General features: G+C 35.5%; 1 protein-coding gene across 1 annotated transcript in view; it reads right to left on the bottom strand.

Annotated features, from left to right (window-relative positions):
• VPS13C (vacuolar protein sorting 13 homolog C (S. cerevisiae)) overlaps nucleotides 1-27,819 on the bottom strand; it is a 182,912-nt gene that overhangs the window by 50,010 nt on the left and 105,083 nt on the right. The window contains exons 37-51 of the mRNA XM_014535515.1: nucleotides 25,847-25,983; nucleotides 24,079-24,235; nucleotides 22,483-22,562; nucleotides 21,969-22,028; nucleotides 21,138-21,294; nucleotides 19,384-19,500; nucleotides 17,781-17,884; nucleotides 17,222-17,389; nucleotides 15,588-15,892; nucleotides 14,507-14,654; nucleotides 7,798-7,948; nucleotides 7,317-7,426; nucleotides 3,831-4,000; nucleotides 2,333-2,583; nucleotides 592-821 (exon numbers count right to left, since the gene is read on the bottom strand). Of these exons, the coding sequence (XP_014391001.1) occupies nucleotides 592-821; nucleotides 2,333-2,583; nucleotides 3,831-4,000; nucleotides 7,317-7,426; nucleotides 7,798-7,948; nucleotides 14,507-14,654; nucleotides 15,588-15,892; nucleotides 17,222-17,389; nucleotides 17,781-17,884; nucleotides 19,384-19,500; nucleotides 21,138-21,294; nucleotides 21,969-22,028; nucleotides 22,483-22,562; nucleotides 24,079-24,235; nucleotides 25,847-25,983 (2,345 nt within the window). The remainder of the gene's footprint in view (nucleotides 1-591; nucleotides 822-2,332; nucleotides 2,584-3,830; nucleotides 4,001-7,316; nucleotides 7,427-7,797; nucleotides 7,949-14,506; nucleotides 14,655-15,587; nucleotides 15,893-17,221; nucleotides 17,390-17,780; nucleotides 17,885-19,383; nucleotides 19,501-21,137; nucleotides 21,295-21,968; nucleotides 22,029-22,482; nucleotides 22,563-24,078; nucleotides 24,236-25,846; nucleotides 25,984-27,819) is intronic.

The following is a 27,819-nucleotide window of genomic DNA, read 5'->3' as shown; positions in this document are numbered from 1 at the left end:
CGGGAGATAACCACCTGCTGGCTTAGGCCCGCTCCCTGGGTGGCAGATGGCAGGCCCGATCCCTAGGTGCCTGCCCCACCGTCCCCAGTCGCACACAGGGCAGGGCCGATCAGGGGGTTGGGACACCGCCCCCGGTCGCACACAGGGCAGGGCCGATCCTGGGATTGGGGTGCCGCCCCTGGTGGCGCACAGGGCAGGGCTGATCAGGGGGTTGGGGTGCGGCCCAGGGTCGTGCACTCGGCAGGGCCAATCAGGGGTTTGGGGTGCGGCCCAGGGTCGCACACTCGGCAGGGCCGTTCAGGGGGTTGGGGTACAAGAATAGGGCTTCCTCGGACCGATCGCACCGCCAAGCCCCACCGCCCAGGGCCACACACGGGGGTCCCAGCTGGCGGCGGGGCTTACACGGCACACAGGGGCCCAGATGGCGGCTTGTGCTGGCCCGCCCTGCCTGCAGTATGCAAATTAGCTGCCATCTTTGTTGGCGGTTAATTTGCATATCACACTGATTAGCCAATGGGAGGTGTAGCGAAGGTATGGTCAATTACCATGTTTGTCTATTATTAGATAGGATATATAGATGGTAATTCTTACTGTAGTAATGTTTTTTCCTCTCTTTTCTCTGAGAAAAGGGCAAGCAAGCACTTTAAGATCTCTCACAGAAGCTTCCATCATCTGTTCGAGTTTGGATGTTGATAGAGAGAGGTCACACTGGAATGAGGCTGTCAGAGCAGGAGCATCTGCCTTTGTCAGGTTGGCAACAAATACCACTTCTGGATCTGTGACCCTGGCCTTTAAAGTCATATTTGGTCTCACAGAGTCATCTGAAGAAACAATAATAGGAACCAGAAAAGTTGTAGTAAAGTAAATCTTATTGCTTGAATACATGCTATCTAGTTATGCTAAGTTGTTTCTAATATCCTGCTTTAATGCATATGGTGAAGTTAACAATATTAATAAATGACTGATACATACTAATAATCAATGATCATTAACAAATGCTAATTGAGCAAGATAATGGAAGCTGATCCCTGTCATCAGAAGACCATTACTATTTTGACCTAGCAGGGATATCCTTGCTTTGAAGTTATTTATGTCAGACTTAAGGTGTGTACACGTATATACACATAAATGTGTATTATTTGGTTATGTTTCTGGGGCAAGGAGGGGAAATAGGAGAAGGAAATATCACAAAGAGGATAAGAGATCATGATAAAATAGACAGACCATTATATCTATTTAATTGATTTTTTGCCATAAAGTACATAGGGTCATACAATCTATAGAATAAATGTATTAAATGTACACATGAACACAAAGATATTAGATACTAGTGGCCTGGTGCACAAAATTCGTGCACGGGGGGGGGGGGTTCCCTCAGCCCAGCCTGCACCCTCTCCAATAGGGGACCCCTTGGGGGATGTCCAATCGCCGGTTTAGGCCCAATCCCACAGGCGTTCGGACATCTCTCTCGCAATCTGGGTATGCTGGCTTCTAACCGCTCACCTGCCTTCCTGCCTGCCTGATCGCCCCTAACTGCCTCTACCTGCCTGCCTGATCGCCCCTAACTGCTCTCCCCTGCCAGCCTGATCGCCCCTAACTGCCTCTGCCTTGGCCCCCACCACCATGGCTTTGTCCGGAAGGAAGTTGGATGTCCGGAAGATGGCTGGTCGACCCGTCTCATTAGCATACTACCCTTTTATTAGTATAGATGATTACTGTTTACTAAAGGTAAATGAAAAAATAAAATTCTGACTTTGCCAGTAATGGTAATTTTCTAATCTTACTGAGTTATACAGTAGAGAGAAAAATACCTGACCTCAGATAATTATAACATAACATAGAAATGACTGATGTATTGGTAATGCTGGAGTATAGGATTAATACAGCAGGAAGTGACTTCAGTGTACACAGACTAGACATTTGCAAGCATTCCAGTGAGTTGAAGGAGTCTAAGGTGATGTCCAGGGGCATCATGCTGTCTTCCAATACCCCACCTTCTGTTTTTATATGTTCAATTGCTCTTTAATATGTTATACTTCTTCCAAATGTTTTCTTTGAATAAAAGAGTTCCCTTCTATAAGGAGGGGAACCACAGACACAGATTAACTTGCTCACTCTACTTCTGAATAAGTAAAGAAATGTAATGCAGAGTTGGGAGCAATAGTTTCCTGGCTCCTAATCATATAAATCTATGCTTACTAAAATTTTCTATAAAATATGTTTAAATTTAAAGAATAATTTTACATTCTTAGTTTCCACTTCTCTTTTTGCCTACTTGTAATTTTTGTTAAAATATACAAGCCGTCATCTATGACAGAGAAGCTCTGCTAACCTTTTTCTATCTTGAGTTTTGCTGTAGAAGTCTGTCGCAGTGGAATCTGTACTTCTTTTGCCATATTTTCTGGACTCTGAGGCATAGCTTTGATAAAGAAATCTGCCACAGTCATCAGAAATTCCACACTGGCACATACATACAGCTTGTCAAGAACAGCATCAAGATGACTTCTTCCATCTTTGCCTTGTTTGTAACTTATATCAATCATAGAACTGTTGTTATCTTGGTCGTTCTTCCTATCAATCATTCTGAAAAAATATACATTCATAATTTTGTTCCTGCTAGAATAATTAAAAAGATGAAAATTTTCATATATATATATCTTTCTCATCTGAACAGAAAAAAAGACCACTATTAACTAGAGTCTAATTAGCTAATGAGCATTCAAAACATGGTCTCCTTATCTCTACAGCAAGATTCAAATTATTGGGCAATTACAGAATATTTTATCATTATAATGCAATACTAGAAAAACCATGACTGTTGGAAGAAATTTCAACAATTAACTAAACACATTAATGTGGTCCCACAAAATTTAAAGGGCACCTCTTTAGATTATTTACCAAAATAAAACCTCCTCCTTATCTCCAAAAATCATCCTATACAAGTTGAGTCCAAAAGTATTCAATATAATTCAAATCAGCCAGTGTTCATCAATTGATTGCAATGATAATTCCCACACAGGACATATGCTGGAAAGAGCAGACTACCAAAAAGATGATGGCCTTTAATCACCATTGGCTAGGCAGCTGTGGACAGCCACCTCAAATATGAAATGTGAAAACGAAAAGCTGGATGCATGGCAGCATTATTTTCTCATTTATTCATCTCTTAGAAAAACAAAGGGCTCAGAAGTATCCAGTATGAGTCTGAGTTTAGGTAGCAGCACAGTTTGTTGTTGCTGTTTATTTTATTTTGTTTTTCAAAAAAAAATTTAAGGACAAAAATATTGTGTCTCATTATTTGGGAAAGATATAAAAATATCATTAGTCTATTTAAAGTTACACATTCCTCACTCTATACAGGCTAATATAAGTTAATCTTTCAAAAATGTGTTGATAATATGAAAATGCTAGGGATTCCACTTCTATTAAAACTTTGAGAGAAATTTCACAGAACAGTTTATAGACAAAATAAATAAGACAAAGAAAGTTTATATATAATTTTAAGGCTTTTAAAAAAGATTCTGCCTACTGGGAACAATTTAGAAAAATACATTACCAATGGGCCACCCCATGTGGATTTAACTATTAAAATTCTTATATTCTTCTGGTTGCTACTTTTAAGAATATTCCATTTTATTATTAAACTTGGCTTTAATTCAAACTTTAAAGCAACTGAATTTGATGTCAGCACTACTTCTTGATACTCTTCAAGTTGCAGTATGACCAAAGACCTCTTTCGATCATCCCAAGCCTAGCAATCAATACCTGGTAACAATGCCAGGTGTAATGTCAACCTTAAATAATGTACAGCAAATTCGGAAATGACAAACCTTGATGTTGCTCTCTCAATGCCTTCTCTGAGATCATCAAGGGTACATGTCTTAAGTTTAATGCCCACATTCATGGAACTATCCTTAAACATCTTCCCTGAGGAGGCCATAAAATGTAATCTGAGTTCACCAAGCCGGAAACTGTCATTATGAAATGAAAGTTTGGATTCCTGTGGTATATTTCAAGCAAAAGAATCAATTATCTTTAAATATTATGTAATTACTTATAAACATATTTTTAATTAAGAAATTAAAGGCAAATCAATATCACAAATTTTAGAAGAACAGGTGTTGAAACACAAAAAACAGAACAGTGAAAAATATTCGTTCGTGAGTGTATATGTACATGCAAATAAATGCTTATATATGTGCTGATCTTCAACAATAGTTAATATATAAAAACTTATCAGTTCGTGGCAAATAAAAATAATCAGAAGATATTTTTGTCAATCAATCATTCTTACTAATAAATATTTAATGAGCTCTTCCGTAAAAAACACCATGATAGGAATTATGAGGTTTACAAGAAAGGGTAAGGCATGGTAGGTGCGCTAGTGAACTTATACCCTAATTGAAAAGAAAAAACACATGCCCTAGCCAGTTTGGCTCAGTGGATGGAGCGCCGGCCTGTGGACTGAAGGGTCCCAGGTTCGATTCCGGTCAAGGGCATGTACCTTGGTTGCGGGCACATTCCCAGTAGGGGGTGTGCAGGAGGCAGCTGATCGATGTTTCTCTCTCATTGATGTTTCTAACTCTCTATCCCTCTCCCTTCCTCTCTGTAAAAAATCAATAAAATATTTAAAAAATAAGAAAAGAAAAAACACAGAAATACATTGCAACAAACATCACAAAGAGATATTGTTAAGTTGTAAATGAAAAAAGAAAAAGACATGTAGTCATTTATTTGTTCATATTTATATTCTCCCATATTCCACAAAGGACATGAAGTGATTAGGTAAAGAATATAAACAGCAAAAGCTCAGAGGGTCAAAGAGGTCATTGTGAGCCAGGAAAAATTAATGAAGAAGGTGAGAACGTAACTGAGCCTCAGAAACTGAGTGGGATTAGACAGGCTAAGAAGTGTAGAAGACAATCTAGATAGGGAGAAAACATGAACAAACAATTCAAGATGCTCTGAAGGCACAAGGTACAGGCTGTTTAGGCTTGAATAGTCCAATTAAAGAATGCTAGGGAATGAGGGCTGGAGAGAAATATAGAGGCCTAATCAAGGTCTCAAATCCTAAAGATTTAAAATTGGTTTTATAGGAAAAAAGACCTCAATCTTTATGTCACCAAACATAGCTCCAAATTCTGTAGGTATGCCCAGACTTTAAAAGAACAAAATCCAACCAAACAACCAAAGAAAAAAAGTCTTCAATTAATTAAAGAACTTTAGTCCTGATAGCTCACTACAGACCATGACATTCATATGAGGGGTACTGGTGACGTGCAATTCTGGGCACACGTTATACTCTCACTTAAGAGAGTACATTGCATGCAAGTGGGTCAGAATGATATTATTATTAGCAAACTTGGAATGACTTTAATTTATAAAAATGTAAATATCCCTGGCTGGTTTGGCTCAGTGGATAGAGCGTCAGACTGTGGACTGAAGGGTCCCAGGTTCGATTCCGGTCAAGTGCACATGTCTGGGTTGCGGGCTCGATCCCCAGTTGGGGGTGTGTGGGAGACAGCCAATCAATGATTCTCTCTCATCACTGATGTTTCTATCTCTTTCTCCCTCTCCCTTCCTCTCTGAAATCAATAAAAAATATATATTTTAAAAAATGTAAATAATTTGCAAACTTCTGATTTGTGCATGTTTGTTTGTTTTTAACCCTAGCCCAAGGATATATTTTTATTGATTTTTAGAGAGAGAAGAAGGAAGAAAGAGAGAGAGAGAGAGAGAGAGAGAGAGAGAAGAAACATGGATCAACTGCCTCCCACACACGCCACGACCTAGGCATGTGCCCTGACTGAAAATCAAACCCACAACCCTTTGGTGTAAGGGACGACACTCCAAAACCAACTGAGCCACCAGGCCAGGGTACAAACTACTGATTTGTAGCTATTAACAGAAACGACCTGTGACACATCTACTGATCACAATATACTTATGTTTGTGGTACAGATATTGCTGTAGACAACTTGGAACCACTGAATCTTTTTTAGTCAGACAAAATTCACATAACACTGGGAAGTTGTAAATGGCATGAAAATCATTTAGGAAGCTGAACGTGTGCCAATATCTAGGATGGGTAAAAAGAATAACAAACAAGGAAGTCTTTGTGGTACTATAATTGTGAGCTAAGATTTCTCAAATAAAGCAGCACTGAGAAGTGCCAGGAAAGGACAAAGGTTCAGTCAAAGAAAAAACTGATAGTAATCAGTGTCTAAATGAATAAAAATCAACAAAGAAGGAAATAAACGAAGATACAGATTTTAAAACTGGGCAACCAGTGGAATGATGGTACCTTAAGTGAAATGAAGAACATATTTAACTATTAATTTTCCAGAAGGTAATTTTCTGATCTTCTAATTAACATTAAACATTAGAAATTAAGGCAGTTTGTTGTACAAATGACAGATAGTAGTCAAAGTTTAACAGTAATAATATATGAATATTGCATAATTTTTAGAAAATAATATGAAATATAAGATAACATATAAGTGGACATTAACAACAGATATAAAGCCCATAATTAGAATATATTATGGGTATTAATCAATATAACTTATTGGTATTATCAAATGGCATATGTATTATGATTATTATATGACATGATTTATATAACCAAAAATATTTATTAAAAGATACTATCTAAGGCCTGGAAGGAGTTGATACAGGGTGGAGGAGGTCAATGAGAAAAAAAACAAAGGGGACATTTGTAATACTTTCAACAATAAAGGTTAATTTTTTTTTAAAAGACACTATATAATAAAAAAATAGCTTTCTAAAATACCACTGATACATTACTTAATTCAAATAATTATGAGACTGGACCTTGGTTCTTCAATTCATTAATGAGTATCCTGAACACATAACTACTACATATAAAATTTATTCAATAAAAACATAGCTAATGCTTATACTATATCATAATGATAAATTTAAAAAATATTCCTCTAAGGTTCCAAAGCCACTACTAAGTTATTCTCCTTAAATAGTTATACTTATGTATCAAGCTATATAATAAAATTGTGGATATAATTAGTTCCTCATATATAAGATTCTTCTATTAGTGATGGATTTTAGTGTTTTAGTGCTAATGTTACTTAGAACAAAATTAAAAAATTGCCTTTGCCTAGTAGTATTAACAACACCAACAAAGTGAAGTCAGAGAGCAAGACCAATGTATGTTCTGTAGTCCAAACAGAATTTCATAGACATATTAATTTTTATGAATAAACATCAAAAAATGCCAATATTCCAAATTCAATAAAGAGCTAAGGATTTATTTCTAAATACAGAAAGTTAGTGCCTACCTGGTTGATATCATTGTTATAAAGAACAATGGAAAGAGATTCAAAGTGAAAGTCAAATTGCAGAGTGACACTCTGATCCACAGAAAGCTGTGTGTCTGCCAAATCTTGTTCTGATGGTTCAAACATAAATACGAAAATTAAAAAACTTTTAGGTAGGTGTATGATTTTAGTTATATTTTAAAAGCTAGGATAATTTATTACCCTAAATTTATATCATACTTTCTACAATTATTTAAATCATATTGTAAGAATAAAAATGCCAATGATTTGTTCCATATATATTCAGCACAAGTGGCCCTTCCCTTACAGCGGACACTGAGCATACATACCTCCTTCCCTGGGAGCTTTTCCACAGTAAATAATACAAGACTGAATCAGTTCATACCATATTATGCTGGACAACTAAGAGAAACCACTAAATATAAATATGGCATTAATGCTCATTTTTCTCCATAATCAAATTAAAAATCTTCAATTTTACCTTTGAGGTGGTCAGGTCCACTCAAAACATCTTTTCTTACTCTTACAGCCTCCTGGGTAGACTGTGTAGGGCTTGGCTGTGAAGAAGCTTCTCCAAGATTTTCCAGCAAAATTTTCATTAAAACTGTTAAATCATCTTCACTGAGAGCAACCTAGAAACCAAAAATAAGTTATAAATATAAAGTAATAAAAAATGCAGAATATCATATCTATGTCTTAATTTATGGTTCCTCAAATTAACTGACTGTTCATCTAACTTTAAAAAACAAAGTTAGCTTATTCTCCACATAGTATTTGTGGGATTTTTTTGCTTCCTTTTTGCAGTTAATTTCAAATTTCAAAGCACTGCAGTCAGAGAATATGCTTGGTATAATTTTAATTATCTTAAATTTGTTGAGGCTAGTTTTGTGTCCCATCATATGGTCTATCCTTGAGAATATTCCATGTGCACTAGAGAAGAATGTATAATCTGGTGTTCTGGAATGAAAGGCTCTGTAAATGTCAATTATGTCCATTTGGTCTAATGTGTCATTTAAGGCTGATATTTCTTTATTCATTTTCTGTTTGAATGACCTATCTATAGTTGTCAATGGGGTATTTAAGTCCCCTACTGTGATTGTGTTTTTGTCACTTTCTCCCTTTAGTTCTGTTAGCAGTTGCTTTATACATTTTGGTGCTCCCTGACTGGAGCACATATATTAGAGTGTGATGTCTTTTTGATGTAGTGCCCTTTATCATTATAAAATGACCATCTTTGTCTCTTGTTACCCTTTTTTTAAGGTTTTTTAGTTTTTATTGATTTTTAGAGAGAGAAAGGGAGCGGGAAAAAGAGAGAAACATCAATGGAAACATCTATTGGCTGCTTCCCGCACGCCCCCCACATGGGACCGAGCCCACAACCCTGGCACATGTCCTGACTGGGAATCAACTCGGCAACACTTTGGTGAACAGGATGATGCCCATCTGAGCCACACCAGCCAGGGTTCTTCTTACCTTTTTTATCCTGAAATCTATTTTGTTACATATAAGTATGGCTATACCTGCTTTTCTATGGATGCCATTTACTTGGAGAATGGTTTTCCACCCTTTCACTTTGAGTCGATATTTGCCTTATCAGCTTAGAGGTGTCTCCTGAAGACAGCACATGGTGGTTAGGTTTTGTTTTTTGATCCAATCTGCTATTCTGTGCCATTTTAGTCAATTTACATTTAAAGTACCTCAACATAATACAGGCCATATATGACAAACCCTCAGCTAATATGATACTCAGTGGTGAAAAACTGAAAGCTTTTCCTCTAAGATCAGGAAAAAGACAAGGATGCCCACTCTCACCACTGTTATTCATCATAGTACTGGAAGACCTAGCAAGAGCAAACAGGTAAGAGAAAAAAATAAAAGAAATCCAAATTGGAAATGAAGAAGTAAAATTGTCACTTTGTGCAGATGACATGATTCTTTATATAGAAAACCCTAAAGACTCAACCAAAAAACTATTAAAAACAATTAAAAAGTACAGTAACATTACAGGATACAAAGTCAATGTACAATAACCCAATGCATTACAATATAGTAATGAAATTTCAGAAAAAATAAATGAAAAAAATTCCTTTTGCAATTGCAACAAAAAGAATAAAATACCTAGAAATATACTTAACAAAGCAATGCATTACAATATAGTAATGAAATTTCAGAAAAAATGAAAAAAATTCCTTTTGCAATTGCAACAAAAAAAATAAAATACCTAGAAATATACTTAACAAAGGATGTGAATGACCTTTATACTGCAAACTACAAAGCATTATTAAAAGAGATTGAAAAAGACACAATGCAATAGGAAGATATTCCATGTTAATGGACTGGAAAAATCAACATAGCCATATTACTAAAAGCAATATAAAGATTTAATGCAATTTCCTTCAAAATCCCAATGATGTTTTTTAAAGAAATAGAACAAAAAATATATCAGATTTATATAGAATCACAGAAGACCCAGAATAGCTAAAGCAATCCTGAGAGAAAAGAACAAAGCCAGAGTTATCACACTCTCTGACTTCAAATTATACTACAAACTATAATAATCAAAACAGCATGGTATTCAAGGGATAAGAAAAAAAGAAAGACTCATGGACACAGATAATAGTACAGTGATTTGCACTGCATGGGAGAACATATTTGCCAATGCTATTGCAGATAAGGGTTTAATCTCCAAAATTTACAGAGAACTTATACAACTTAACAAAAGGAAGATAAACAATCCAATCAAAAAATGGGCAAAGGACCTAAATAGACACTTCTCTTAAGACATACAAATGGCTAACAGATATATGAAAAGATGCTCAACTTCACTAGCCACTAGAGAAATGCAAATCAAAACTACAATGAGATACCACCTCACACCTGTTAGAATGAATATTATCAATGAGACAAGTAATGACAAGTGTAGAAGAGGTTGTGGAAGAAAAGGAACCCTCACACCCTTACATTCTGGTAAGAATGTAAACCGTTACAGCTACTATGGAAAACAGTATGGAAACTCCTCAAAAAATTAAGAATAGAGTTACTATATGACCCAGAAAGCCCTCTTCTGGGTATCTACTTGAAAACATTTATTCACAAAGATATATGCATGCCTATGTTCATTGCAGTATTACTAACGGTGGCCAACACATGGAAACAACTGAGTGTCCTTCGCTAGATGACCGGATAAAGAAGATGTGGTACATATATACAATGGAATACTACTCAGCTATGAGAAAAGACCAAATACTGACATTTGCGACAACATGAATGGATCTTGAGAATATCATGCTAAGTGAAATAAGTCAGACAGAAAAAGTTAAAAACATGTAATTTCACTCATATGTGATATATAAAACTGAAAGCAACAAATGAACAAACAAGAAAAAGAAGTTAAAAAAAAAGAAAAACAAAAACTCATAGACAGAGACAACAGTATGGTGGTTACCAGAGGGAAGGGGTGGGAGTAGTAAAGCCTCAGGAGGGTCAAATATATGGTGATGGGAGATCTGACTCTGGGTGGGGGACACAATGCAATATATAGATGATGTACCACTGAACTGTACACCTGAAACCTATATTATCTTATTAACCAATGTCACCCCAATAAATTTAATTTTTTAAAAAAGGGTACCAGGAGAGAAGTATTTAATCTTGTATAGTATAAGACTTCCCTCCTGTGTATGAACACACTTCTGCCTCTACCCGTATCCAAGCTCCTGCCTCTGGCACACCATCATTCTTCTGCCTTATCTGTGATTCTGTCTCGTCTCATTCCTGGACTTGTACCTCTCTCCCCTCTCCTTAGCTCCTCATCTTTAGTCTGTCTTTCTCTCTCTTCTCACCCAGCATCAGTTCCTTCTTCCGCATTATTTACTCCCCTCCAAACTCAATACAGGGAAAGTACTGTTCAGTTTCTGGACTCTACCAAGAAGTAAAAAAAAAAAAATGATCTCCTATAATGTAGGAGCACTTATTCTCAGTACATATGCATCTGGACATATATAAAACATTTGTTTAAGTTGTCAAAAATAATGCATTTGTCATTCTTCTAAGATACATCTACAAAGTACTTTTAAAAGACAAAACACAAACCAGGAAAGGAGTATTTTGCTCATCTCCTAACTTTATATGACAGAAAGGATAAAAAGAAAGCAAGAGCTTTTAAGTCCGGCAGATCAGTATCAAGTCTACCACTTTCAAGCCGTGTTGTTGGCCAACTCAGCTTCCTTAATTCAAGTTTCTTAATTTTTAAAATAAGAATAATATCCTCTTCCTCATAGGTGGCTACAGAAAATGAAACAGAACAAATGAAGCTGCCATTAGCTGCTAAGATCCACTAAACCTTTTAATCCTTCCATCTTTTGTACGTTTTCTTTACACACAGAATGATTCAATGGGCCTGTTTCAAGTACTTAAACACATATTCAGACAAGCATGCATGCATTCACGACACTTTCTCTTCTGAATACCACAGTATCCTTTGTCCCTCAAATTAGGCCACTACTGCCAGAGACATTGCCTGATTCTCAGTCTAAATAAAAGTGGGGAGGTATTTTAGCATGAGATAATAACTAGGGATTACGTGTTTGTCACAAGCCCCCGTCCTCAGATAACAGACGTCTCTGTAACACCCTAGAACTTCCTTGTGTATTCATTTCCACTTGTGATACCAACCACAATATCACAACTGCCTGAAGAGCAGCTAACTTCACCACACCTTTGGTTTCCTGTGGGTGAAAAGAGCAACCATTGTTCGCATTGACATTTAAAGCCCAGCACTTTCCACAGCAATCTATACTCTGTACTTGTAAACATAATTCCTTCTTTTCCATTTTTTCTGTGTCATTCTAGACTAGGAGTCCAGGTTATTATAACAACCTCCTAAGAAGTGGTGAGAAACCTTTACACATGTACAACAGTTCAGAAAAAAAAAAAAAGAGCAACCGTATCATATACATAGAGTGATATTCACTAAGTCTGTAGGTCATTTTGAGAGGCAGCCGCTCAGTTCTTAAAGAACTGTCAAGCTGATGGACCCAAAACAACTTCTGGTGTCACCTGCCTGACACCCTTTCTTAGATGTACTCTGGACATAAGAAAATTAACACACATCCTGACCAAGGAAGGGCTGTTTAAAGAGGCCTGGATCTCTGTCAAATTAGGCAATGGTGACCATACTCACTAGGCTGCACTTTTTTTAGTTAAAGTAATAACCATCCTTAGATGTTTAACTGGTGATACTTTCTTTTGAAATATGTAAAACATAAAGGAAAAACACGGAGAATACTATAATCCTCCCCAGAGTACATACCTGAGTCAAATCTTAACAAATTCCTGTATTTGATTCAGATCTTTTTCCCCACAATGGATATGGTTGAAGCCCCATGTTTACTTCTCTGAGACCTCATTCCCTTCTCCTTTCCTCCTCAAAGAAAAACACTATCCTGAATTAGAGAATTATTCTTTCCACACAAGCTTTCTTACATTTCCCACTATAAACAATATACAGCACTGTCCATTGGCTTGCTTGTTGTAAAATTTGAAATGATATAGAAATGCACTATCATTCTGCAACTTATTTTTTTCATTTTTATGTTTAAGATATACCCATTTTTCTTTGTACAGTTCTAGCTCCTTCACTTTATCTACTTTATAGTGTCTGACTATGTCATAATTTGATCCACATCCTCTAACTGATAGAGACATTTAGGTTTTATTTTGCTTCAATCTTTCAAAGAAAGTGAAATGGGACAAATATTAGTCCTAAGATCTAATGTCTTAATAGTAAGGGAGAAATTAAGAGTTGTCCCATACTCTGGAATAGAGAATTCTCTATGAATACCCTAAACAGACATTGTTCCTCATATAATGTATCTGCTCATACTACACATAGGGACATTCCTACAACAAATTTCAATTTTAACTTCTTCCCTAGTGGCACTCAGCTTCTTTGACTCTTTCTATTTTATCTTAGAACTTACTCTGAAATAATCACAGATACAAAATTCACTAAATTACTCAATTTTTATTTGTTTTTCACACACTCAATTCGTTTAATTACTCTCTCCAGTACCTTGTCCCCTACTGTTGGGCTTCAACAATTTCACACACAGGCACACGAGAATCATAAGATGCCTATACTTGTCTGACCAAATTCCACCAGTGTCATCCTTCCCTGTGAACCTATACATGATATTCTAACTACCCTTTAAGAAATACTGCTGTATTTATGAATATGTTCTTAAACACATCCACTTATTTTAAATGACCACTTTTATCATTAAGAGTGATTTTATAAAATACTACTAATGTGCTTTGAATATAGTATCTAAATATCACTTTATACTCTTATAATTTAACTTCCTTAAAACTTCATTAGAACTTTCCAAAATTACTAATAATATTTTCAGTGGACTCCAACAGGTTTTATCTCAGTCTTTTTACTGGTTTTACCAAATATTTGACTAAAATGAAATACAGAAAAGTGTAGGAAACTAGAATGACTTCATTTGCAGTTAAAGTGTTCCCTTTTATGGTATCATCACTTCTGATGTGCACTAGAACTGCACTATGATCAATGATAAAAGCCTATCTAGCAATTTTCATATACATATATATATATATTAAGCCTAACCAGGAGATATGTTTTTTTATTGATTTTAGAGAGAGGAAGTGAGATGGAGAGAGAGAGAAAGAGAAAAACATCAATGTAAGAGAGAAACATTGATCGGTTGCCTTCCTTATGTGCATCAATCAGGGATTGAACCCGCAACCTTTCTTTTGGTGTATGGGACGACCCTCGAACCAAATAAGCCACCCAGACAGGGCAATTATCTTTTCTTTCTTTTTATTTATTTTTTCCACTGAGGCTATTTTTTCCATTGTTTTTCAGAGAGAGTGAAAGGAGGGAGGGAGAGGGAGAGAGACAGAGAAACATCAATGTGAGATAGATAACACATCAACTGATTGCCTCCCGCAAGCTTACCAACCAGGAGCAGGGAGCAAACCTGCAACCCAGGTACTTGGGCTTGACCAGGAATCAAACCCTCGACCCTTTGATTCAAGGTCCGACACTCTAACCACAGAGCTACACTGGCCAGGGCACTGGCCAGGGCAATTTTCATATATATATATATACACACACACACACACACACACACACACACACATATATATATATACACACTTACCTGCATAGGTTTCAGTTTTCCTTTAATCTCCATCCCTGGAATTTGCACATACCATGTTGCTGCTAAATTTCGCTGTATAGACAAAAGCATGTTGACTGGTTTTAAAATTTCAATGTCATATTGTGGCAAGCCAGCCTGCAAGATAGTTCTGAAAGATAAACAAGAATTTATTTTGTATTTTTGAAATCTATATTTTAAAATGAAGACTATCATATTATTTAAGTTTCCACACAACATTTTCCTTAATAAGGGCTGCTACCAGAATTCTTTTAGAACATACTTCTTTTCACAGATCAGTCGAATCAGAATAAATCAAGTTTACATGCAGAGTTCTCTAAAACAAAGCCTATGCTGACTTCAAAGACACAAATTTCACGAAGTATGAATTTCATTATTAACTATCTTCACAAGAACTATTTATTAATAGCAAACAGTGCAATGTCTTAAAAATAAATGTTACATCCGCCTCAAAAATGGAGGACAAAGAAAGTGATAGTCTACTTAGCCCTTAGTTTTATGTTATTGGTACTTCTCCAAATTAAAGGGAAAAACTCATCAAACCCTGAAGTTAAGCAAACATACGGTAACAGTAATTTCTAGTTTGTTTACCAACAACCATTTGCACAAACAAGTAAGTACTCCTGTCATTTAACAGAGCCAACCCTTTCCAATTTATATTCAATAATCCTTTATAAACCTCAGAGAGAATTCCCAAGTGTGATATGGTTTAGAAATAAGAAATAAATCTTAAATTTTATTGCATTTTAAGCAGCTTTCTCCCATCTACAGAAAATAGCTATGTACAAAAATAAATCTAAATTATTGGGTAAACTATAATTTGTAACAGGAAATGTTTATAAATCAAAAAAATCACATCATAAATTTAGTAAGACAAAATGCAGATACTGTACTATAACGTACATACTTTGCTACTAACCACTGACCAAATACCAACAGTCAAGGTTTCATAATTAGAAAAAATAAGGAGAATCACAAATCACTAGAGTATTTTACCCCTGGAAGGAGTCTATGAAAATTCTATTTATACTAAGTAACATACAATTTGATTCTATATTTATACCTGGAGAGTTTCAACTGAGTGAGTTGGATGTTCATTTTGTCAATGACTGGGGGAAGAGAAGAATGTTCCATAGGAACTAAGCTAAATTTATTTTCCACTCTGATTAAACCCAGATCGGCTATCACAGCATTAGGTGATACTGAAGACTGAGGAATGATAATAACTGGTGCTTTCAAATTGATATCCATCAAAAGGCGGAAACTCTTCTGAGCCAAGTCTTTCATGCTGGAAGCAGCTCTTTCTGCAGCCTGTACCGTGGCTGCGCTCAAGGCTTCTTTGGCAGTTTGGAAATTGTTGAGAAAGTTCTGTTGGAAGAGACTGTATTTAGAGTTCCCCCAAAACAACATTTATTTAAAAAGGAAAATCTTTAGAAATTATTTACTTTAAAAATTAAGTAAAAGGTAATATAAGAAATGTTATTTATTATTGTGCTTATGGAGAGAGTAAAATCTAGAAAGATACACTCCTAAATATTAATAATAATTACTTCTAGGAAAGAAGAGTCCTTTAACTTTCATTTTATATATTTCAGAATTATTTGGTTCTTATGACAAATTTTGGTAACAATTTTTTATTGAATTTATTGGGATGACATTGGTTTACAAAGTCAGACAGGTTTCAAATAACAATTTTTTTTAATTTCCTTTTTACCCATGAATGTTAGTTATTTTAAATTCAAATTTAAATAAAGAAGTGGAGGAGAGCACTTTACTTTTCCCAAATTAAGTTCAAATCTATTTCTCTAAGTCACAGGAATAAAGTTATTCTTAGAAACTATGGTTTTTCCAGCTTATTTCTTAAGGTTTTTTAAAAGTATACTCAGGCGGAAGATGCTTAAATGTCTACAACCTTGCTATCACTAATAAGAATCAAAACTTCTTTATTTAGAGTAAGATGGATTTTACCTCAATTTTAATTATAAACAAAGATTTTTCCCAATAAAGATCATTCTTAGAAATAATATTCCTGACGCTCATTCATTAATAATACAAAGCAACCTAAACTCCCCTCATGTCAAATAAATTACTTCCCTGAAAAATAAAACACGGCTCTCTCCTTCTCCCCTTCTCCCTTTTTCTCCCCGTAAGAAAAAATAATAACAAAAAAAATATGATGGTTTAAGTAGAAATCTATGACTTGTAAGCTTTGAATTTTATTCCTGCTAAGAGGCATAGGCAAATTTAGCCCACAATACTTACATGGAAATAAGTAACTTTTAAAAAAGAATTTTATGGCCTTATTGATCGCAATTATAATCAAAAGCTGTTCAGTTCCAATATTACTCCTTCAAATGCCTACTGATTTCCTTAAAAAATTCTTTTTACCTCAATACCTTTAAGGGTATTTCATAAAACAAATAACACTGAAAAGCCCTACATGCTTTTTAAGTACTTTTAAAATATATAGCTATGAAAATGTTAAAGCATAATAGTTTACATGTTCAAACCAATGATGACAAAAATTCATTTGGTTATCCATCATGTAGATGATTTCCTTAACTATAATGTTCTGTTCAGCATTTGGGTGTTTACCCACAACCCGTTTAGTAAAAATTTTAACTACCTAGGTTCAGATACATAGGCAAAGATATTTGGGCCTCAGTGAGAGATAAATATATTTAAAAATAAACTTACCAGAAGAGACATGAAGAATTTATGAACATAAACAATTTGAATACAGCCCACTTTGAGACTAAGTTTGCCATCTACTTTAGACATATCGGCATAGGCCTTTCCTTCTGTGGCATCTGGATAAAGAGTCATTTGGAACCTAAAGACTTCATCTCCCAAAATAGAGACAGCCTAAAAGTATTAAATTAACTGGTTACTACATCAAAATATCTGTATTATAAATAAGTTACATTATTATAGAATCTTTGATGTGTGAAGAAGCACCATCAAAATAAACTTTCAACAAATTATTAAACATTTATTTGACAATAATTTTTCCTATATTTATAAAAATTATTTTATCAATGTAGAGATCAAGCACTTAATTGGTCAGAAAAAACTTTTACGAATCACTCAGCCCATACACACTGTGAAAGCAGGCTATGACTATATTCACGTCCAATCCCTAACAAGTACCTAACACATGACAGACGCTAAGTATATACAGAACAAATGGATAAAGTCATCTCAAAACTAAAGGTAAAAATAAATTTCAATATAGAAGCTTTTTTTAAAAAATTACCTTTTTGTGAATGGACATCAAATCTACATTGGTAACAATGATATCCTGAAGTCTGGCAAACATGTCAGTTTGCTTTGGCTTCGCAGAAATGGAGGCATCCATTCCTATGGGAAACATTACATTTACAAACTTTTCACCTAATCCAAGTAACCAACTTAGTGGTACTTAAGTTCAATAATATATTACAAAGATACAGAATGAATAAAAATTACTTACTGTTAGACATACTAAAAGTATCAACTTCTATGTACGAGATACCAAGGAAGATTATATCTTTAAGTGCTACAGGTAAGTCATAAATAAAAGTGGAAATTTAAAAAAAATTTTTTTTTCAAGGAAAATTAATTACAGATTTCCAAACACAAAATATCTGTGCATTGGCAAGATCAGAAGTGGTCATTTAGAAAGACACAAAATGTTTGTTACATAGCCATTTCATAAACATTACATTATGAAAACTATTACTCTGATAACTAAGCATAAATAAGTACAATTTGATGAATAAGTCCTATTCTTTCTATAATAAACTGTATCTAAAATGCAATCTTGTAAGATTTCTCTCCAAAAGAATTTTTGTCATTCTCATAATTTCTAAAGGCATAATGATTTCTGAAACAGCTCCTACAGAAAGAATGCCTAAAGCTAAGACCGAGTAATCAACCAAACCATAAACCATACCAACCATAAGACAGATAATAAAATATTTGTTTAACGAAACAGATTTTTTTTAAATGTATTTTATTGATTTTTCACAGAGAGGAAGGGAGTGGGACAGAGAGTTAGAAACATCAATGAGAGAGAAACACTGATCAGCTGCCTCCTGCACACTCCCCACTGGGGATGTGCCCGCAACCAAGGTACATGCCCTTCACCAGAATCGAACCTGGGACCCCTGAGTCCACAGATCGATGCTCTATCCACTGAACCAAACCAGCTAGGGCACGAAACAGATTTTTAACCTCTTTTAACTGCTTATGGTGTACCAGGCACTTCTCTAAATATATGTAAGTGTTTAAAACTTAATCCTCACAACGCCATGGATAATTATCTCCATTTTATAGAAATTGGAACTTGGGCATAGAAAGATTAATTTGCTCAAGTTCAGCCAGTAAGTGTTAGAGCCAAAACTGAACCTTGGCAAGTTGGCTCCAGAACCCATGGAATAATCTAAACTCATCCTTATATTAAGCAGATGGTGGGTAAAGGTTACAAAATTTCTTTGAAAAACGTCTACTCTTGATGCTATGTAAGCACAAAATACAACAATAAGGATAATGACATTTTGTTTGCCCAGTGAGATATTATCATAACACATATTCACAGTTTAAAGTTATATTATTCTGAAAATACAAACATAGGAGGTTAAGCCTTAGACTTATCCTAAAAGTTTTAAAATACATACATGGGAATGTGTTGTGTCAGCCATGAATCATAACAAATTTACTTCTAACATTTCAAAGTACAACTCTGAAAAGTTTGCATGAGTCTTCAATGCAAGTAAACCAAAAGATGACTCATGAGAAATGTACCATGCACACACTCATTCTTTTTGGAGGTCTATGTAAGAAAACAGAAATACATACACCAAGGAATCATTACTTACCATGTATTCTAATATCTGCAATGCTACACTTCTGATCACAGACCAAGACATTAAATGAATTTAATTCAGCCATGATCTTTAAGTCAAACACATCATCTTGAGAAGTATTACTGGACACTGAAAAGCAATAGAAACCTTATCATCGGCAAAGTGCAAAGTTGATATAATAAGATGCAAAACATTCTCAAATTCACTAAAATAAAAGTACATTATGAACTATGAAGAACTAAAAAGGCCTTTATTAAGATTATATAAAATTAATATGGATTTTGAATCAATTTTCAAATGTCCATGAGACAAAAGCTAGCATATTCCCCTCCAAATTAAGAATAAAGATAGCCTTTAATAGTGCCTTAAAAGTACTATTTGATAAATGGAAACTTTACTATAATTTTTTTCTGGGGGAAAAAAAATGTTAAAATTCTAGAATGCTACTGAAGCTAATTGATTTTTGAATTCCTTTTAATATCATATATTAGATGAAAGAAGAATATTTCATAAAAAACTAAAAGAGTAATAAATAGTTGATAAAATACATTTGATTAACTCTGACACATACATGTTATTAACTATAGAATCGATTTCTCTAGATTGTACCCTGTTTCTCCATGAAAAATCCTAAAATGAATTCTATGAAAAATGAACACAAAGGGCTGAAGTTTAAAAAAATACCAAAAACAGTTTTATAATGTGTGTGTTTGTATGTGTATAAGAATCACAATCAAACGGATTCCCTTAACCAACTTGAGTCTAGGTCCTGATTGAGGAATTCAGGATATATTTTCCTAGAGCTCCGTCTTGCTTGAGGGAAAGAGACCTTTTCCTATAATAGGTAAAAGCATGGGGACAGCAGTCCTTAACCACCAAGATGATAATGGTTTTTTCCCCTTAAGATTTAAAGTAGCATAATCAAACCTTAAAAATCAAATATACAGCATAACAGGAAGACTATTTTTTAATTAGATTTTTTATAGTTTATTGTGAACTTAATCATTGCTTTTTCATTTATTCAACAGTGTATGTGTCTATCTTATATAAGTATTTCCACAAATGTTAACGTAGCAAGTATATTACAACAAAAGTAAAACTCTTTTAGTCTAGTTTATAGCAAAATTATTGCTCTGTTCCCTAATTTAAAAAAATCTGATCCTTTACACTTGAAAGATGCCAGTAAGATTAATATAACTCAAATTGGTAATGGTCTGAAAGTACATTGCTAGATGTTAGATATCTATATCACATGATACGGAAGAAAATTAATTAAAATGATATTTGCTTAAAAATAGGCACTTGTTCACTCAGGATATAAATATTTAATATTTAATAGCATAAATCATATGTTTGAGGAACATGTACCCATATTAGTATGTGATTTAAATACAGTTTGCATAGAAACCAAAGTGGGTCTGTCTCTTCCATGAGATTCTTCCTTTTGTGTCTTAGAAAAGCACCTAAAATTGTTGAGCAGCAGGTAGGTTTACTCGATGGACTGAAATGGATTTTTGTTACTATGCATGATTGTATTTGTATTTTAATTTCTTCCTTTTTCCCTTTCATTGGTATGAATACTGCAGAGACATCAATGCAAACATATATAGAGGATAAAATTCGCTTTCTTTTGAAACTAACCTAATCTGTCATAGCAACTATAATAGTAAGGTGCTAAATATTTATCTTAGCTTGAAGATACAAGTTATTATATGATTATTAAAGTTCAGACAGAAAGTATTAGACCATGACTCAAAAGCTAATACCAGTTTTGACAATGAGACTTCTGGACTCCCCCACAAGTGGCTTCAGTTCAGATTCCTTTTCAGAAGGTTCAGAGGATGGAACAGCAGATGATAAAAAACGCATGAGGGATAATAAAGCTTCCAAATGAAGTACTAAGTCTAAGGATGAAAATGAAACCTAAGATAATAAACAATTAGAGAGGCAGATGTCAGATATGGTAACATTTTTATGTTACATTTCCACTTCCACATACACAAGTAGCACAAAATCATTCCATTAAGGGCTTTAAAAAAAAAAAAGAACTCATTATTATAAATTTAACCTTTACCATAATTCTAACCTCAACAGAACTTGATGGGTTTTAAGTAAAGATATAGGAAGTATTATCAGGCCATACTTAGGTCAGTCACATTACATATGGGTTCCAAGACAGACCAACACTACATGGACTGTCAACAATGTCTATACTGAGCCATGCCATTAGCATTGTCCTTACATTTATTTTAATCCTAAAACCAATACATAATTCAAATGTTTCACATGTCTATCAATACTATGCCAAATAACCATTTTTAAGGGAACAAAATTCCCTTAAAAATGTATTATTTGTATACTCAACAAGTAATGATTAATTCATATCTGGGAAACAATCTTGTAGAAAATCAAATCAACTCTCTTTAAACATTTTATTTAAACTCTTTATGCATGCCTCTTATCTATAAGACTAGAGCTATTATTATTGCCACCCTTATTTTCATTTTAGAATTTACAATCTCACAACTAAAGATGGCTATGAAACTAGATTTACCCATTAATATAACCCACCTTATAGTGAATTTAAAAAGATTTACCTTCAGTCTCTGTTTGGTATTGTCATGAATGGTTTTAAATTCCGGTCCATCACTGTCTGCCTACAAATAGTGGAGGATTAAACCACTGAGTTGCAAACAGTAACATTTATATATATTATTTACTTTTCAAAATACTGTATGCTATGAAAATACTATAAACATATTTCTTAAAGGCACAGAAGAGCATGCCAAAAAAAATTGACCACATAAGCATTTCTCAAATTCTGCAGAAGCAAAAACTCAAATGCTACAGGTAGGGGAAAATATTAGTATATCCAGATTACAACAGATTTTGCTTTGAATGAAAATGGAACTTTATATGCTCTCACTTATTCCAAAACATAGGGTTAACTCCGAAGATTACTGAGATTTCCAGGATAGTCAGATGTTTGCATAATATACTATAATCAACCAGTTTTAGAATGAAAACATTTAAGGGAGAAAATTGAAATATTAAATATGGGGGGATTACATAGTTCACATATTTAAAAATCCTAGAAATGAAACTAGATACCTTTGTCAATAACATTTTCAGAAGGGGTTCATCAGTTACATTAGAAGAGTTAATAATATGAAGAGGTTCTCCTTTAGAGTCTAAAAGAGAAAAGGAGGGGGTAAATCCATTAAGTCTTTTCAACATTTCAAACATATGTTCAAACAGACAAATATATGTTTGCCAAAGCTCATAGAGCTATACATTAAAATGGTGAATTTTACTGTATATAAATCATACATCAATAAATCTGCGTTGAAAAAGAAAGTCCATAAAAACAAAAAACCAGCACCAGCTAATTAAAATGCTGTTAACATTTGGTAGTACTGGAATTACTCTGAACAAATCAGAATATATTAAAGAATAAAGCTAAAAAATACATAAACTAGGGGTTATTCTCAATATAAATTTGCTTTACTTCAAGTTAGCCCACAGAAGTCCTATAAACTTTAAACACCCATAGCAACTTTAAAAGTTGGCTTGATCCACTTTAGAAAGTGAATCTGAAAGGTCGAGGTTATCATTAAAGAATAACAGTATTGTTTTTATTTTAATATTTTATTTATACCCAAAACAAACTTTATGATTTTTTAACATCCTGGCTTTAAGGAAGCTAAGTTATCCATAATATTTTAATATTTCCTTCCTCATTTATCTCATTTCAAATCAGATGATTACCATGTTTGACATTTTCTCAGAAACTAATAATTATATATCCTCTTATTTTTCAGTCACATTACATATGGGTTCTAAGACTATCAACACTAAATGGACTGTGAACCATGTCTATACTGAGCTATGCTGTCACTCTTGTCCTTAAATTTATTCTAATCCTAAAACCAATATATAATTCAAATGTTTCATGTTTCCATCAATGCTATGCCTAATAACCATAGTGAACAAAATTCTCACTTTAAGGAGTGAGGCTACATAGTGATGTTAAGTTTTTCTTCTATATATTTCTGTATTATTTAATTTTCATTTTTACATATACAAAGGAGTGTACAAAAGTAGGTTTACAGTTGTGAATATGCAAAACATAGTGTTAGTTAATAAACCTATTGTAATCATAACCAGCATGTCTTTTTCCATATGGAAAACTGAAAATCTACTTTTGCCCATCCCTTATGCTAATTTCATTAAAAATAAATTAAAAACACTGATATAATTTTAAAATAAAGAAAGAAAGAAATAGAAAGTTATTTCCTAATAAATTAACTTACCTTTTCAAAAAGGATCCCTGGGCTCTATACCTGGGTATTGTACTTGGTTCCTGATTTCCTAATATATCAGTTCCCACAGCATAATTATAATGAACTCCTACCTTTTACAATTACTGAAATGTTATGTACAGACACTGATGACAAATGTTTCATTTTTCTTTTAGATATATTCTACTTCATGCTAAATGTAGACATCTATCTAGATATAATCTTACTTATGATAACTACATGGATAATTTATTTTTAAATATCACATTCCTTTGTATCGATGTAATAAATTTAAACTAACTAAACAGTTATGGTGACACTAATAAATATGCTTAATGCTGATAAAAAGGGAGGGACCATCTGGCTATTCCATGGATAATTTACACAGACTATACTTCACACTTACCAGTAAACTCAAAGCATCGCATACTAATTTTTTTTAGATAAGCTTTAGCAGTTAGGTCATAGGTTTTAACTCTAGCTTCCACTCCAAGCTGGAGGACATTTAGTTCATGTAAAGGCCTTCCTTTCTTTTCTGCTTTTTTCATCAAAGTAACCACAACCTAGAAAAAAGTACCAGTATTACCACAAACTATTTCATTAGTATACAAGGAAAGTAAGTCAACAATTTAATAACCATCCATAGTGATATAACCCAAAAATTCACACCATGTAAAGATGTTTATTTCTACTTGTGCCTGGAAATTGCCTGGAGCTATTTACTTTGGCAGGCACATTTACTTGTTCAGACTTAAGTATTTCTCCCTAATTCCCAAAGTCCTAGTCTGATGAATGGCTTTTCATCTGAAAGTCTGTGAGATAAACGGTCAATTTTTATACTACACCTAAGGCAAAGTTTTTCCATCTTGACCCACTGACACTTTAGGCTAGATAATTCTTTACAGTGAGGAGCAGTCCTGTGCACTGTAGGATGTTTAGTGGCCTCTACCCACTGTTTCCCAGTAGCTCCACCTCCCCAGATAGTGACAATCAAACATGTTTTCAGACAATGCTGAGTATTGGCCTAAGAGAGACAGTGCAAACTGCTTCCCCTATCCCAATCACTGACCTAAGGAAGGGGAACTATAATAATATGTATTACAAATAATATTAAAAAGGACTTATAGATTTTCTATGTATATGTTAATAAACCTATTTGCAAACAGAGTGATTCATCTATCAATGTTTCAATTATCAAAGCTTAAAAGTCTTTAAATATTAACCAGAAAAATAGCAGAGGTTTAACATGAAGGAAGTTAGTTTCAAAACATATTTCAGATCAAAAAGAAGAACTCATTTGTTTAAATGTTTATTATTGTTAACTCAGAGAAAGAACACAACCTCTATACAACTATTTAATGATGAAGGGATTTTGGAGGAAGTTCTTGCAAGTCCCTGTATCCGCTATGCTTTCTCACATATTCACAACCTTATGCCCTGTCCTAGCCCCTTTGTTGATCCCCTTTTCTCAGACTATATCTTACTCTTTTCTTAAAATTCGCTCAAATGTCACTCCTTTCAGGAAATATTCCCTGATGCTCCCAGACTGCTTAGATGCCCTCTCCCTACCATCACTGCCTCAAGCTCCACTAGGCATATTTTTAATGGGAGCACTACCAAAATTTCAATTGTTTTCTTGTTTGAATTCAGAGTCTATGCCGTTTACCTCTGTATTCTTGGCACTAAACACATGCAATGAATATTTCTTAAATGTGTTAATACAGAAGAGGAAAATACATTTAATCTTCCCTCAAGAATCTGCAGATGGAAAGCAAATAGTGGTAATGAAATATTTTAAAAATGTAGACATACTGTGTTCTATTCTATTAAGGATTTCTAAAATCTGCATAGGATTTTCCTATCATCTTTTCCCTTTCCTGTCTTTCCTACATGAAATCCAAAGCAAGCCATCTCCCAATTATCCTAAAATTATCTGAAAAGCACATTACAGGGCATGCTACCATTTTCTCTATGAAATATTATATCCCTCAAATATAATTCATTTTTAACAAACTCTCAAATTTTAAAACATTACTACTACATACAAATTATAAATAGCCTATATAAGATTTTCTCATTTATATCAATAACTACAAGTTTATCTTAGTAGAGGTAATTCTAAATATCCATCATTTATTCACCTTACTTTATAAAAACAGATGAAAATTACATACCTCTTTGATTTCAAAATTCAGCAGCACATTAACGATGTCTACAGATCTAATTTCTTCTACTCCAGCTGTTAAAGTATCTTGTGAAATACGTACGTCTTGTTGTGATACAGAGATTTCAAGTGGCCCTTTAATTTCACCTAAAGGTATTTAAAACAAATATATTCACTTTTAAATTCTTTTTTCCCACAAATACTCACTGAGGACTTATACAAGTACACTCAACCTAGTGCAGACACTGAAAATCCATAAATTAGTAATGCACAGCTCCAGCCCTTAGAAAGCTTATGGGTTAGAAGAGATGTATACTTTAACATACAAACAAACAAAATAAGCAGGATACACCTAGTCATATTAAATAAACGAATGTTAATATAAAATGCACAGAAAGCACAGAACTAGGCATGACACTCTTATAGGAGGTCAAGAAAAGTTTAACAGGAGAGTTAGCATTCAAGTGGACGTCTTCACACAAAAGTGACATTCCAGGAATAAGAAGAGAGGTTGTGGAAAACCATCTACACTAATAAAAGAGAAACATGGTAATTGGCGTACGACCGCTACCCTTTTCATTGGCTAATCAGTGAGTATATGCAAATTAACTGTCAGCCAAGATGGCAGCCAGCAGCCAGGCACTGAAGCGAGCAGGGAGGCTTGCTTGCTGCAGACTCCAACGTTCACCGCCTCACTTGCCGGCCTCTCAGTTGCAACTCTAAGCAACTATATACTATGTTGCAAATAAGAAGCTAAACAAAACCCCAGAAAAGGGCTTCCATTCAGCCGGGCTCGGACCGCAACATTGTATCTATGTTTTCAGCAGCGAGGCCTCAGAGCTAAAGCTGGCCCAGAAAAAAAAAAAAAAAAAGAGAAGAAAACAAGGAGCGGTTGGAAGCTTTAGTCACTCGCCAGCCGGAAAACAGCCCTCAGCCCCTCACCCAGACTGGCCAGGCACCCCAGTGGGGACCCCCACCCTGATCCAGGACACCCTTCAGGGCAAACCAGCCAGCCCCTACCCATGCACCAGGCCTCTATCCTATATAGTAAAAGGGTAATATGCCTCCCAGCACCGGGATCAGCGGAGCAGCGAGGCTCCCGGCACCGGGATCAGCATGACAGGGGGCAGCGCCCAAACCCCCTGATCGCCCTGCGGCTCTGTGTGTGACAGGCTGCGGCGCCCCAACCACCCCCCCCCACGGGCCCTGCCCTGTGCCTGATAGGGGGGAGCTCCCCAATCCCCTGATCGCCCTGCGGCTCTGTGTGTGACAGGGGGCGGGGCCACAACCTCCCTATCCGCCCTACTCTGTTCGTGACAGGGGAAGGCACCCCAACCCCCTGATCAGCCCTCCTCTGTGCCTGATAGGGGGGAGCTCCCCAATCCCCTGATTGCCCTGCGCCTCTGCGTTTGACAGGGTGCAGCACACCAACCCCCTGATCGGCCCTGCTCTGTGGGTGATAGAGGGTGGCGCCCCAACCCCCCTCCACAGGCCTTGCTCTGTGTGTGACAGGGTAGAGCCATAACCTCTCCATCAGCCCTGCCCTGAGTGTGACAGTGGCAGCGCCCCAACCCCCTGATCGGCCCTGCTCTGTGGGTGATAGAGGGTGGCGCCCCAACCCCCCTCCACGGGCCTTGCTCTGTGTGTGACAGGGTAGAGCCATAACCTCTCCATCAGCCCTGCCCTGAGTGTGACAGTGGCGGCGCCCCAACCCCCTGATCGGCCCTGCTCTGTGGGTGATAGAGGGTGGCGCCCCAACCCCCCTCCACGGGCCTTGCTCTGTGTGTGACAGGGTAGAGCCATAACCTCTCCATCAGCCCTGCCCTGAGTGTGACAGTGGCGGCGCCCCAACCCCCTGATCGGCCCTGCTCTGTGGGTGATAGAGGGTGGCGCCCCAACCCCCCTCCACGGGCCTTGCTCTGTGTGTGACAGGGTAGAGCCATAACCTCTCCATCGGCCCTGCCCCAAGTGTGACAGTGGCGG

The sequence above is a fragment of the Myotis brandtii genome, unplaced genomic scaffold (assembly GCF_000412655.1).
Source record: "Myotis brandtii unplaced genomic scaffold, ASM41265v1 scaffold144, whole genome shotgun sequence".
NCBI lineage: Eukaryota > Metazoa > Chordata > Mammalia > Chiroptera > Vespertilionidae > Myotis > Myotis brandtii.
Note: the sequence above shows the minus strand (reverse complement) of the source record. Positions and strands in the feature narration are given on the sequence as shown.